This window comes from Phalacrocorax aristotelis, chromosome 23 (genome assembly GCF_949628215.1).
Source record: "Phalacrocorax aristotelis chromosome 23, bGulAri2.1, whole genome shotgun sequence".
Taxonomy (NCBI): domain Eukaryota; kingdom Metazoa; phylum Chordata; class Aves; order Suliformes; family Phalacrocoracidae; genus Phalacrocorax; species Phalacrocorax aristotelis.
In genome coordinates this window covers 4,868,904-4,882,278 of record NC_134298.1, presented here as the reverse complement: position 1 = coordinate 4,882,278, position 13,375 = coordinate 4,868,904, and the positions used below count along the sequence as shown (strand labels likewise).

General features: G+C 48.3%; 1 protein-coding gene and 1 long non-coding RNA gene across 16 annotated transcripts in view; both read right to left on the bottom strand.

The window, feature by feature from the left end:
- Positions 1–13,375, bottom strand: part of FAM117A (family with sequence similarity 117 member A) — a 33,359-nt gene that overhangs the window by 18,567 nt on the left and 1,417 nt on the right. For 7 of the 15 annotated variants that reach the window (XM_075116882.1, XM_075116888.1, XM_075116885.1 and 4 more), the window contains 2 exons: positions 11,029–11,168; positions 7,625–7,721 (listed from right to left, as the gene is read on the bottom strand). In XM_075116882.1, the coding sequence (XP_074972983.1) occupies positions 7,625–7,721; positions 11,029–11,062 (131 nt within the window). In that variant the 5' untranslated portion in view covers positions 11,063–11,168. Of the gene's footprint in view, positions 1–2,635; positions 2,970–7,624; positions 7,722–11,028; positions 11,169–13,375 lie in introns of those variants that run through there. The other 8 variants (XM_075116879.1, XM_075116880.1, XM_075116881.1 and 5 more) reach the window with 3 other exon arrangements.
- On the bottom strand, positions 3,780–7,612 carry LOC142067884 (uncharacterized). Its single transcript, XR_012664159.1, has 2 exons — positions 4,708–7,612; positions 3,780–4,111 (listed from the first exon to the last, which is right to left on the bottom strand). It is a non-coding gene; the product is annotated as an uncharacterized LOC142067884 (long non-coding RNA).

Here is a 13,375-nt window from a genome sequence, read left to right as displayed (position 1 = left end):
CCCCCCCGACCCATGCATGAGCCAATCTGGATGGCTAAGACCACCTACCCACTTATGCTTGCCAACAGGTCTGCAAATTAAAATTTGAGTTGCAATTTAAATAATCCTCTTTTTTTTCTAGTGTCATACTGAAAAAGAGAGGCACAAGGACTTCTCGTGCGTTTTGCTTGACAAAACCAGGTTTCAGACCTGCAATGCTTGGTGAGGACTGGGGTCACACCCAGCCGGTGGATTCAAGGGTGTCTCAGGGAGGCTGAAGTCTGGATGCAAGTACGGAAACTCTCTGACCAGCACAGGCTTGTGTGGGCTTTGGAGGAAACAACCGAGGCCACAAACAGCACAAGCATTGCCGTTAACCAATTTAAGCTTCAAAATCTCCGCAGAGCTCATCCCAGCCCAGAGAAGGCGTAGCCTTGCCAGTGCTACAGCACCTGCAGAGCTCTGACTAGCCCAGCAGCCGCCTCCGAGCCACCTACTCTGGCATAAACAGATGCAGGAGGGATGGGTCTGGCCTGCACCTGAGAGGATCAAACACCAACACGTTACCTGCTTCGCCGCCAAAAGCCACATCACTGAAGAGATAAGGCATTTAAACAACGCTGACCCCAGTGACACACATCAGATTCGTCACTAGAAGTCCTGACATCTTGGATTTCTAAACAGCAAGTCAAGTCCTTTTAAAACATTCTTAGACCTCCTTCCCAGCATCCCCCAGCTCTAGCTCTTCCTTTTAACAGAAGCCCTTTGAGAAACTCCGCAGCTGCTCCTCATCTCAATGGGATCCTCTATTATCAGAGCAGCTGCAGGATCAGACCCCAGATCACCCCGCACTACTTCATCTAAAACCCCGAGCCAGAACCACCGAGATCCCCAGCAGCCAGCCGCCACGCAGCTAGAGAGCAATTCAGAAAGTCAGCAGAGTCAAACGAGGGAAGATGTGATAAAGCAACGGATTTCCATGCTGAGCTCCCAAAAGGTAGGAACAAAAGCGTTAGATTATAAATCGCCAGGATACCGGTTTTTGGTTAAACCCTGCCAGTTTACTGCTACAGCTCCTACGCACGCAGGGAGCAAACTCAGGCTTACAAAGAGCGACGAAGCAGGGAGCAATGGAAATTTAAATGCTTCCAAAACTGTAGATGAAATGACTATGATCAAGAGGAAGAATTTGAGCTCCTAGAGCCCCAACAGTGAGGCACAGAGCCAGGAAGAAATGAAGACCAGCAATTCTGGTTCATGTCAGTGGAGCTCCAGTCATTTTGCCCTCGGAAAGCCGCATGGCATTCACCACGCTTTGGAGTAGGTACAGTACAGAGCTGTAACGTGACCAGGAGATCACAGGCAGCCTGGCTCTCCTTTCTCTGAGGTTTGCTTGATTTTCCTTGTACCATCTGAAGCTACTGAGTAATTGCCCTATTAACAGCAACTTCACCTCGATTTTGGCATACTGCTGAGAGGGAAGCAGAGACTGGCACTCAAAATAATTCATTTCATTAACTTGTTTCAAGTGCAAATTGAGCAAAAAGCTTTTTAATAGCTTCTCTGATCAATACCAACCCCGCCGGTGGCGGGAATGACTAAGTCTCAAGTAAACACACAACACCCCGGCAAGGGCCGTTAATTCTCATCCTAGGGCTGCAGCTCACTCCTCTGCAAAGCAGCCTAAGTAGCTGCTGCGTTAAACCAGAGACCGGCACACTGAACAGATGCCACCAAGATCGGCCGGCCCAAAGCTCGACAAATATTTCTCTCTGTTCCAGAAGTCTGTTTAGACTTACATTTAACCCAAAAAGTGTTTCATTGCTATTTTAATACTTCCTGAGATAACGAACAGCCAAGCAAGAACCCAACATCCAGAAGTGCCCCGCGAACAGCCAAAAGTAACAGGCACATCAAGAAAAGCCAAAGACTATTATTAGGCCACCGAAAAGTTGTATTCCTTAAGCGGTCAGACAAATCTCAGTAATGCAATTAGGGACAAATCGCCATCAGTGAAAATGAAATTATCGCTTCTTTATCGAGCCAGATCAGCTGCATGAAACACAGGGCGCAGGGTTTCTTTTTTTTTTTTGTGAAACCACCCGCAAAGAGGCAACTCGTTGTCACAGAAGACCAGCGACAGGTCCAGCCTGCAAGGAGACCAGGGCACCAGGGAGACCCACCAGCAGCGGGTTAAGGGGCTCTGACGGCTCGAGGGGGCCGCGTCCCGCCGGGTGAAGCTTCCCTCCGCTCACGGTCTCGCCCCCAGACACCCCTTCCTCTCCCAGGTTGTTTTCCCCCTGCTTCTCTCGCTTCTCTTTCACTTCCACCCACGCACCGTCAATTAGGAGACGCCTCCCGCGCACACGCGAGTTTTTGCCGATCCTGGTACAGCCTCCGCGGCCCCGGGCGGGATGGGGGGTGCCGCCACGCACCGCACCGGGACTTCCTACACACACTGAAAGGGCCGAGCCCGGCTCCGCCCGGGACCCCCTCAACTCCCTCGCGGGTACACGGTGTAGCGGAGCCCTTCGCCCCCAGGAGGTGCCGCCGGTAACCGGTGCCGTTTCGGACCCCCGCCCCGGGCCCGCCCGCCCCCGCCGGTGCCCCACGGGGTGCGGACACCCGGGGTCCCGCCGCCCCCTCCCGCCGTTACCTGCCCAGCCCGGGTCCCCGCGGCGTTGCTGGAGCTGGAAGGGGACGGTGGCGCGCAGCGGCTGGAGCCCCCCCGCCCCGCCGCGGCAGCAGGAGGCGCCGCCGGCCCCCGCCATGCCTGTCCCGTCCCGCCCCGCCCGCCGCACTGACCCCCCACCGCCGCCGCCGCGGCTTATCAGCGCTCCGAGGGCGGGGCCCGCGGGAGGAGCCCGGCCGTTATTGGGTGTCGGCAGCCAACCTCCCCGCCCTCTCTCACGAAAGCCAATGAGCGCTCTCTGCAAACTCCTGCCCCGCACGCGGTCACCCGTAACAGCCGTCATCCCGCGCGCCAGAGCCAATCAAAAAGGGAAAGATGCTCAAACCCCGCCCCTTTCCCGTCCCCACAGCAGCAGCATAACTAATCGCAACACGGCACAGCTGCGTAAAGCCGCCCCCTCCCCACTGCGGGGACCAATCGGAGGCCTCCCGTAACGCCCCGCCCCTTCCCCGCGAAGACTAATCAGCGAGGCCCGGCAGTGTTTGGGTTCCGCGTCCGGCGGTGACGGCGGCGCGTCACGCGGGCGGGCGGTTTCTCTTTCACCTTGGGGGAGCCGGGGGCGGGCCCGCCCGCCCCGAAGTCAGTCCCGGTGCCGCCTCGTCCCCGGGGCACGGCGGCAGCGAGAAGCACAAGGCCCGGCCGTCCCGGGCCTTCGCAAGCCCCGGGAGGCGGCGAGCCCGGTTCCCCGCCCCGCGGCTGGCTGCAGAGCGGAAGGGGAAAGGCAGAAAGCAGCAAAAAAGCCTGAAAACAGGCAAGACGCTACCGCCGGTTTCCAGCACAAAGCTCTCGGCTGCCCTGATCCGCACCCACTCCCCCATCTGAAAGAAGCTGGGGCTTTTATATGTTTTTTTTGGGGCGTTTCCCCCCCTTTACCAGAGCTCTGCTCTAAGCACAGCCATCACCACACTTGTCGTTTGCCCTTAAACTACAAAAACCTGTTGCGGAAAATTCCAATACAAGCTTTGCAAGTGAGCTCCCAGCTTTGCACACACACACACACACACACACACACCCCCCACACCACCACCCCCCCCCCCCCCCAACACCTGAAACTCACCATACCTCAACCACAACCCCTCCCAGGCTGAATTAAGAGTTAAGAAAATCATCACTGGAAAAAGGAGAACAGAAATCAAAATGTTGAAGCTTTGGGGTTAGTTTTTTTGCACTGGTCAGGGCACGAATAGCTCTGCCGGACCAAGGTAGGGGCTGGCGGACCCGGGGCTGTGGGATTTTGCACCACGGACGCGGCTGCTGCTCGTGGGGTCCCACCCTTGCGAACACCAGCTTCGACGGCCGCCAGATGAAGACCCTTTGGCTCCTTGTCCTTCCCACCACCGCAAGCCCTTCGCTCCAGGGAGCTTTGCTGAGCTCTTGTTTCTAGAAAACTTCTGTTCCTTCCACTGTTGGCCATCTCCCCTCACCCGCAGGAATCAACTGCTGCTTAAAGGAGAGGGATGAAAGCCTGAGAACCTGTTTGCGGGCCTGGAAAGGAGGCTGCGGGGGAAAACGGCCTAGGAAGGGCCAAGTCAAAGCTCTGGCTAGGGCTACAGGGGAAAGGGAATGCTCAGGATTTGGGGTGCCAGGGGTTTGGGGGAGGCAAAGTTGAGGCAAAGGTACTAAAGATATAGGTTTTTTTCCCAGGACTACGCATTTGGGAATGTGGCCGCACAGCATTTTCTAGGATCAGGCTCCTGCACGGCGCCTCGCCTCCGCTTGTCCCTGCAGCCTCATACGCAGCAGGTGCGGAGGAAAAGGTCCTTCCACCAGCCCAGGGCTCCCAGCAGCCGGTCATTCACCATCCTCTGACCTTCTGTTCCTCAAGTATCATTTCTGGTCATGGCTTCCATTTAAACCTCATCATTATACCGTGTTCTCTGACTTCTTGAAAAGCCGTCACAACATGCAGGCTTTTATTCCTTGTTCTAGTCACCCTAAAACCTATTTTTAGACTAACGAGTCCTCAAATAAAGGTCGTTACGTCTCACACGTTCCGCTCACCATCCCTCTACTAAACCCACAGTCAGCCTCTCTACCTGTTACAGGTCCAGGCCAATATTCTGCCTCCAGAGCGACGCAGTTACGTGGGTTTAGGGAACAGAAGCATCTCTCCGAGTGAGAAGGGTGGGGCTGATCTATCTAACCCAGGAGCCTGGGAAGCTGTGGCATGGCTAGATAAGAAGAGGGAGAAAGGCATGAGGTGGCAAAGCAGCCCGGGCTTCATGCCAGCCTCTCTGGAGAGGAGAGGTTATGACAGCAGCAGGCGGTCGGTCTCCCCCAGTGGCTATCGCAGCAGAGCAGCGCTCCCCAGCATCTTCCTGTATCTCTCCGCTCCCAAGGCCGGCTGTTTTTATTAGCATGTAATCAGGCGACTAGACGGTGCCATCTTCTTGCTTCTAGAAAAACCCCGCGGGGGGGAAGAGGGGGCGTGTTGCGGTGCCGCAGTTACCGAAGGAAAAGGCAGGGCACACCTCCCAATGGAAGCAAAGATGAGACGTGCCACAGCTTTGGTTATTAGATCTTAGTAAGCAAACAAAACGCCACCCAAACTCATCACCCCTATCTCAAGGACAAGCAAGGGGCCCTGCGAGATCGCGGATAAGGCGGAGACTCAAGAACCCCGGTCACAGACTGAGGCACAGTGATCTCTGCTCAGGACTGCCCGAAGGAGAGGGGAACATTCCAGAAGAGCAGTGTTAGGGGGCATTTCCGAGTTAGCAACAGTCACCGGGAGACAGTGCAAGTATTTGTCTGTTCCCTTAATCTTTCAACCTAAAATCAAGTTTTAAACTAAATGGGTCCTCAGGTGTCTGCTCTTCCTAGCCCAGCTCCCACTGCCCAGACAAGGTACAACCGTACCCAGCTGATCTTTGAAACCTTGCTGCAACTCTGTGTACAGACCATTTCTTCAGGTCAAAGACACTCTTCCTAAAAATATTTCCTTCCCAATGTCCACAGAAGCTATTAGCAAAGAAACAGGAAATTAAATGTAAGAAAGAGAAACAGAGAAGGAACTATCAAAGTACAGGTGTTTAAAAGAACATAAAACTGCAATGAAACAGTTATAAATGCCAAATAGAGGAGTTTTGACCATGCTCTTTTCTCACTGACGGACTGGCTTCTCTAGGAACCCTTCAGAGTCAGTCCTTCTGACCTAGAAATTCAAATGCACCTTTCGGTTTCTCTGCCACACTGTCTTTTTAAGGCACTGCAATTTGAACCCAATACCCACAGCTGGAACAAGCTAAAAATATTCACTCTGTGCTGTTTTGTTTTAGCATAAAGGAGGTCACACAGCTGTGCCTCTGATTGTTCTCACCATATATCTCAGGCTATAAATACTGCAAGGAATACTGAAAAAAAAAAAAAAAAAAGGAATGAATTCGGCACAGCTAAGCTAAGCACTGCTTCGTCTCAAGTCGAAGTTTTGCTTTCACCAAACGCTTCCCTCAAGGTTTAAACACCCACATTTTGCTTTAATACATAGGAAGAGGCAAGAAAGCACCGGCTGTTACCTATCAAATGGGCTACCACCATTCTAGCTCAGATGAGCTGCACATTATCAACCGGCCAAGTTTGTTTCATTTGAAACAAGAACAGGCCTTTCTGTATCCTTCCCAACAGAGACACACACACCACAGAGCAAGCGTTATAAAATTAAAGTTCCTACATTCCTGCAGGCTACTCTCTAGCCTACGCAATGCCGTCATCTCCCCGTAATTAAGGTTCCTAATGGCGTGCTGCATAGTAGCAGAAGTAACACAATCTTTTACAATTGCTCAAGGGCTGCAGGTCAAGGATCCAAGTTCCCATCACGCTCTGCCGGCTCATTTCCACTGCTTCTGCCGCAGCGGTTTCTGCAGCCTTCTCTCCTTGCACAAGGAAAGCTGACCTACCACGCCACCAGTTAACTATTCTGAGTTTTCAGAGCCTCAGAAAGCCAGTCATTTCGTCACAATTAGCGCCACAAAGCTGCAGAACTACCAAATGCATCTCATGGCTACGGACAGACGTGTTCAGTGGGTTCCAGAGAGCCACCTTGTAACCCCACAGCACCCTCCCGTTACAGGCACACAGGAGAATGTTTTTGAGTAACAGGCCTAGCCTTCCCTTCCCCATCGGAGCCCTCTGAGTACACCCTACTGCGTGTCCCCAGACTGCCACCCCCATTCTTTAGCTCTATGTCAGCACCACTTGAAGAAGTGACAGGCAAACAGGAAACATGTAAGGCTGAACATTTGCTGATGAAGTCCTGTCATTCTGGTCCAGCGCTCAAGTCCTAAATGAGATTATATTTCTGGCTGTTTGCTATGGGTAGGAGGGAGACAGAGCTTAGATTTAAAGTCCTGATCAGCTGAGCATGAACGTGGAAGATCAAAGGGTCATTCAGCATACAAGCTAAGCTTTCCCTCATTGTCCTTGAACAAAATTCCTCTCGCTCTAAACTGTGGAGTAAAATGCCTGCCTGTCTGCCTCCCACTCTACCCCCAAGAGAGGTGGCTGCATTTCACTACTGGACAGTTTCTGCACTCAAATGTTTTGAGATGAAAAGCTCTAAAGAACAGCAAGATAAATAAAACAGCAGTTTATTAAAAAAGCCCCAGACCAGCCAAGCTATTTCACAGTCTGGTCATGCTTGCAGTGAAAACAGTGGGAGTTTTGGGAACAGAGGACAAGCCCTGCTAAGAGTAAGGAGACATTATGAAATAGATCATTTTCACTAAGTCATGGAAAGGCAGGAAGCCTCTCCTAATAGTATGAATCATCAATATACCAGAAAGAAAGAGTGCGCTTCAAAGTGATCACTGATGTCCAGAACTGCCAGCATCATTATAGAGCATGGAAATGAATGCAGGGAGACCAAGGAGAGCAAGTCAGTCAAGCACCAAAAAAAATCAGTTCAAAACAGGCAAGGGACTCAAAACTACACCAATAATAAAGTGTGTGTCGTACCTGCTGCTGCAACATCCCCCGCTGTCGCTTGGGTTCCTTCTGCCCACTACAGGAGCCATCTGATCATCCCCCTGCCATGACTCTGCAGCTTCTCCTGCTGGAAAACAGACACAGCAGGGATCAGGGTTATTGTGTTCTTTGGGATCCTTTCATCATACACTTGCAGAAGTTTGGGTACATGATTTCCAGTTTTCTTTGATGTCACTGTTAGCGCTGATGGCATTCAGAGCAATCCCCTGCTTTGTGCCAGGCCACGCATCTGTGCAGGAGCCGGCATCTGAAAGTTCAAAGTGACACAACAAAGGTTGTCTGCAGCGGGACACAGCACATCTAGGGGACGCCAGCACTTGTCTGCTCTGCTGGTAGATCCCACTTATCCCACGAGAGGATCTTGTCTCTCAAACTCCAGCTTGTTGTCATGTTTAGGGTAGGCAAACCCATGGTTTCTCAGTTTGCACAGAAGAGTGTCAGGAATTAGAGCTCTGGTCTACCCACCAGCTACTGTGTGGCAGAGCACGGCAGCTCAGTCACACAGCACTGCCTCTCAGTTTCCTGAAACCAAATTAGATTAGAAAGTGTTAGAAACAAGATATAGAAAAAAAAAGTTTACATAAAGGGCTGTATTTGGCACAAGAATATTATTCCCTCACAGATACACGGCAGTCCCAAGACAAGCTCCCCAAAAAGTGCAGCTGAACATTTCCACAACATGGAACTTAGGAGTTTGAGGCGCAGGTAAACACAACTGTGTGGTAACAACTGGCACAATGTAATTAGGAAAAAATGCAGACGCTGAAGAAAATAACCTACTTGGCTCACCTCGGAGCTCAGCAAGCCAGAAGTTCATATGGGAAGAAACTTCTTTTTTTTTTTCCCCATGAATAATTACAAAAACAGGAGTTTCAAAGGAAATCAGCAGTTCCAGCTGGCACATAAACCTTATCCTAGGAACAGCCATTTTGCAGCAGCGCACTTCTAATGGCACACAGGCCCCCAGAAAGCAATAACATTGCTCACCCCAATCTATTTATCTGACAAATTTGTCCAAGTAAAACAATATGGTTTTTTTCTAATTAGAGGTATAAAGGACAGCGATCATATCGCATAATACAAACTGGTGTAAAAGCTACGGCTCCCATCTTGTGATGTGCTTCCTCCAGATACATCCTCCCATTCTCCATCCTTTCTGTATTGGCAATTATTTGCTGTTTCTTTGGCTCCTTCAATTTTAAGGCACCAAGCTAATAAGTCTCCTAGGAAAGTCAGGGAAAGATAAACCTCCCTAAACAGAGGAGAAGCCAAACTGACACGTATTTGAGATCAGAGTAAGCTAGACCATCCCAGCAACGGTGTTGCTCAATGTACTGAACTGGTAGTAGTCTGTTGATCTCAAAATCATTCTGCCTGGCTCTGGGTCTTACTTGTACCTTGCCTTCCTCCAGTCCTCTCTTACTCCTCAAGGTTGCTTATTTTCTTGACCTTTGCCTGAGTCCAAGTATACTCCACCCTTTAGTTTGGAGTGACATTTGGTTTCTCTGTTACCTGCCTCCTATTTTCCCTCTGGATCTAACAGTAGGCACACCCTGAATTACCCCAGTACCTCCACTACTGCAGGCAACTACCTGAGGCACAGAAAATGGTGATTAGGGGCCGCTCTTTAATTAGCACAGCAAGCAAAGGCAAATTCTGTCCCCGGTATACTCACATATACCCTGTTAGTTCTTACTACAATCAAGATATTCATGTCAGCTGGAAACTGAGCTACAAAGTCTGTGGCTGCTTGCCCACAGTACCACAGGCAGTTCTGTGAACAAGAACTGCCCACAGGATGGGCTCAGAAATGCCAAACAGGATAAAGTTTCATCTGTACTTCCCACATCAGTGTCAGTTTTGGTGACAAACGTTTCTTACACCTGTGAAAGTTTGTGTCATTGGGCTGAACAACATGAGCAGAGTTTTCCTTTAAGGAAGCATGCAGCGGACTTGATTGATTAGGAAGCAAGGCATTAACATCAGTGCCAGGCAGTTGGAGAGCACTGCCTAGACTGGAAGGAATGTATTAAAGGAGCAGATCACAAATCCAAAAGCAGACAAGAGAATCAAAAAAAATAACCCATTTTGGCAGGAACAGGACGAGGATGGCATAAAAATATCTGGCCTATCAATAGAGTTTAGTCCTGCCAGGGCAAAATGTACTTTTATTGCAACTATTTAATAATTAGATCATACTATGAGACCCAGGGGAGGAAGGGAACCAGGAAGTGTGGCTATATTCAGCTGTAACTAAGTGAAAAACTTCTGGCTTTCAGCAAAACTCAGACTGGATCTTTTTTCCATTACAATTAAAGAAAAAAAAAATGATGTAGGCCAAACTGGATTGACCTTGCTCCTGATGCCAGAAAACACAGGCTCCACTCAGATGTCTGCATGCCAGAGCCCCAGGGAAAGAGCAAGTGCATGGATTTGTTCAAGTTTACTGAAACACCCCCATCCATCTACAGCTAGTTGTGTTCTGCAAGACCCTCAGCTCAGTGCACGGTACACGGACACAATTCTCAATACAAGGGGTTTTGTGACTATTTATGCTACAAGTCAGTATCCATTCAATCTAAACCCACTTCAGGCTTTAAAAAATAAACACTCATCCCCCAGCTGTTTGTTGAGCTGTCTGCAAACACATCCTCTCAAAACTGGAGTCCTCCTGATGCGCAACAGCTAGTGAATATTTTTTTTAAATGTGAAAGTAAAAAAATACTATGCCAAGCTGCAAATAAATGCTACAGGCTAGGCTAGCTTCAGCACTACAATTGTCTGAATCGCTGTGGGGTTTGCTTCTGACGTGTACCAAGGCCCACTGGAGAGCTGGCCTCTCCAGCTGTAAGCAGAAGTTAAGACTCAAAAATACACAGGGCCAAGCTTGTTGCTAGCCCAGGTTCCACATTTTTCTTGCAGGTTTTCTACCACATTAGATTCCGTGCCTTGTACCTTCTACCATTTGGATACATATATCTGTATTTACCTGTTTGCACATCACTGACTATCCTTTGTCAAGAACCAAGTTCAAGCTTCTCAGCTGGTGTCAGTCAAAATAATTTAGGCTCCAAGCCCCGAGCCAGGACAAGGTAGATCAGGTTGCTCAGGCCCTGTCCAAAAATACAGCCAGCAAACAGCAGCTAGCTTTCAGTTATTCTACAGTGAAAGTGCCCTTGTGAGAGACACTGACCCACTCCCATACAGGTCTTTAAGACACGTTAAGTGGGATCAGTTGTTCTTCAAGCTTTACATGCTCACGTCAAGAGGTTCTCTGATGCTGCTCTTATTGCCCAGACCTACCACACCTAAAAACCAAACGTTTAAAAATATTAAGCTGGAACCCAAACCAGAGGGAAGCCACCTCTACTCACCTTCTGAAGATGTGAGAGTAAAAGAAGCAGCCATCCTGGATCTTCATATCTGTGTAACAGCGCTCTGGATTTTTGCAGCGCTTCACCATGATCCTAGACTTTCTGTAACTCTATGCCCCAGAGCTGGACTGAGATGATATCTAAAAGCAATTAAGATTTACTCAAGTATAGCACTTCAGATATTTTTATAGTGTATTTTCATTATATAGCATTTCTCTCACTTGCCTTAAAACATGCTTAAGTAGGTAAAGTAGCCCTGCAGGGATGCATCGTAGCAAACAACACACAAAGCAATTAAAGGGCATGCTTTAAGATTTATAAAGCACTTAGCAACTGAAAAACCTGAAGTACTTCACAAGCATTTACTCTGCTTCATAAAAATTCCTACATAAACAAGCCTACTTTATATTATCACTCATGAGTGATGGCTATACTAAGATCCCACAGGCAGCTCACTCTGCCGCGTCTACAGAACAAGTTGGAATGAAGGCAAGAGATTAGGTTTAAACCTAATTTCAACCTATTGATGCCTGTATCTGTTTATAGCGATTGGTTTTGGTGAAAATTCCCTTCATCACCTATATTTTCTAAGATTCAGCACGAGATTCTTTTTTTAATACCTAAGTGTCAAAGAGTTTTAGTGAGGCTAAAGGCCTAGAGGGATTTCAACAGATTTAGTGAGATCTTCAGAACCAAGAGATTTCAGGTAGCTACTTTGCTGACGCCAGTGGCAATCTGCCACCTACATGTATTCAATAACTGAGAATTAAAAAAAAAGCAAAAATCACTTTTGTGTGATTTAAAATGGAATTTCAAGTCACCAAGCACTTGCTAAACTTTTTTCTGGTGTATCACCAGGAAATTCCTAATTTCCTACTTGGAAAATTCTGACAGAGTTAAGAGAGTGCAAGCCTGCCTTAAGAACCTTATTAAAGGCAGCTTAACCCCAGTGGAGATCCTTGTAAGCAGAAGCTGCACCAGTTTTGTACCCTGGGGAAATCGCTCCCTCTCTTCCCAGGCCGATTCCCAATCTCGTTAGCTTGCTCAGGGCGAAGAAGTGGTTTCATGCACTGACATCTAGTGGTGGTGCCAATGTGGAAGGCACCTGTTGGCACACGCAGCCTCTCAAGTTTCACATCCCTTTGTGTTTTTCCCCAGAACAGACCTGCAGCTTCAGCTCCTCCAGCAAATGCCAGGGCTGGAGATTCTTCCCATACACATTAATGAAAACTAAATAGACTTTTATTTCTGCCATAAGCCTAAGTTTGCGCTGGATTTTGAACTGGAGTGTAGTAGCAGTAAGTTAAATCCTTGCAGCCTGTTCTACTGGTAGATATGCACATACAGAAGAGTCCTTGCAAGCTCTGCTGAGGTCATAACATGATCCAAGTGTTGCTCTTCTGAGAGCATGAGACAGCTTAGCAAACGTAAGGCCATCTTCCCTTCTCATTGCCCCCTTCCTCTACCCACAGTGGATACTCTAGAGTTACGCCAATTCCGTGTTCAAACTGCACAAAGGACTTAGTTTGCGTTGCCATTTTAATTACCAGGAGATAAGAGAGCACAGGGAACTGGATTCCTGGCTTCTATTCAAGTACTGCCACCTCTAGGAAAGTTATTAACCACCACCCACTTCTGTTTGCTTTGTTTTTCCAATAACATCCTGTTGGCGGTATTAAGTCCTACTAATATTCATTAACATAAACAGCTTATTTCAGACAAACTTCACTAACACCTAGAAGCTCTAATTAGTATTTTATTTCGTTATCTGATACAATTAACCACTATAGCTCTCATATAATGCAGAGTTTTTGAAAGAGGAATCATTTAGTTGTCATCAACAGGCAACTATTTCAATGGGATGTAATAACGTGCAACTTTTCATATGTTCATCATATTCTTTGGTCTTTTTATTCAAGCAAATCTGCAGGTGAATTTGGATATTTGCATGGCCCAAATATGTTACGTTAGAACCAGTCTTCGAGCTAACTGTAATTTTCCTACTACAGGCAGATTCCATTTAACGCAAGAAGAGATAAAAAATGAAGGAGTTGCAATCTACAAGCTCTCTGAAATCTTTTTTTATTGCTCCTAACTGCCCCGCATTTCTGTTAGACCCTTCATCAGTTTGCAACATTAGACACATTCATTCTTGTGAGGCCTGAGCTTTGTCTCACAGAAGATACATGGGAGATGAGCAACTACAAAGTGTTCAGACTAAGTCCTCCCTTTTCTTTCCATTAAGGAATAGTGCAGTGCTCGTCTCGTTCCCGTTCCTTGTGCTTTGAGGTGATGCTTTAGCTCATCCCAAACTTATCTTAAACATTTCAAGTCCGTCTAATAACTT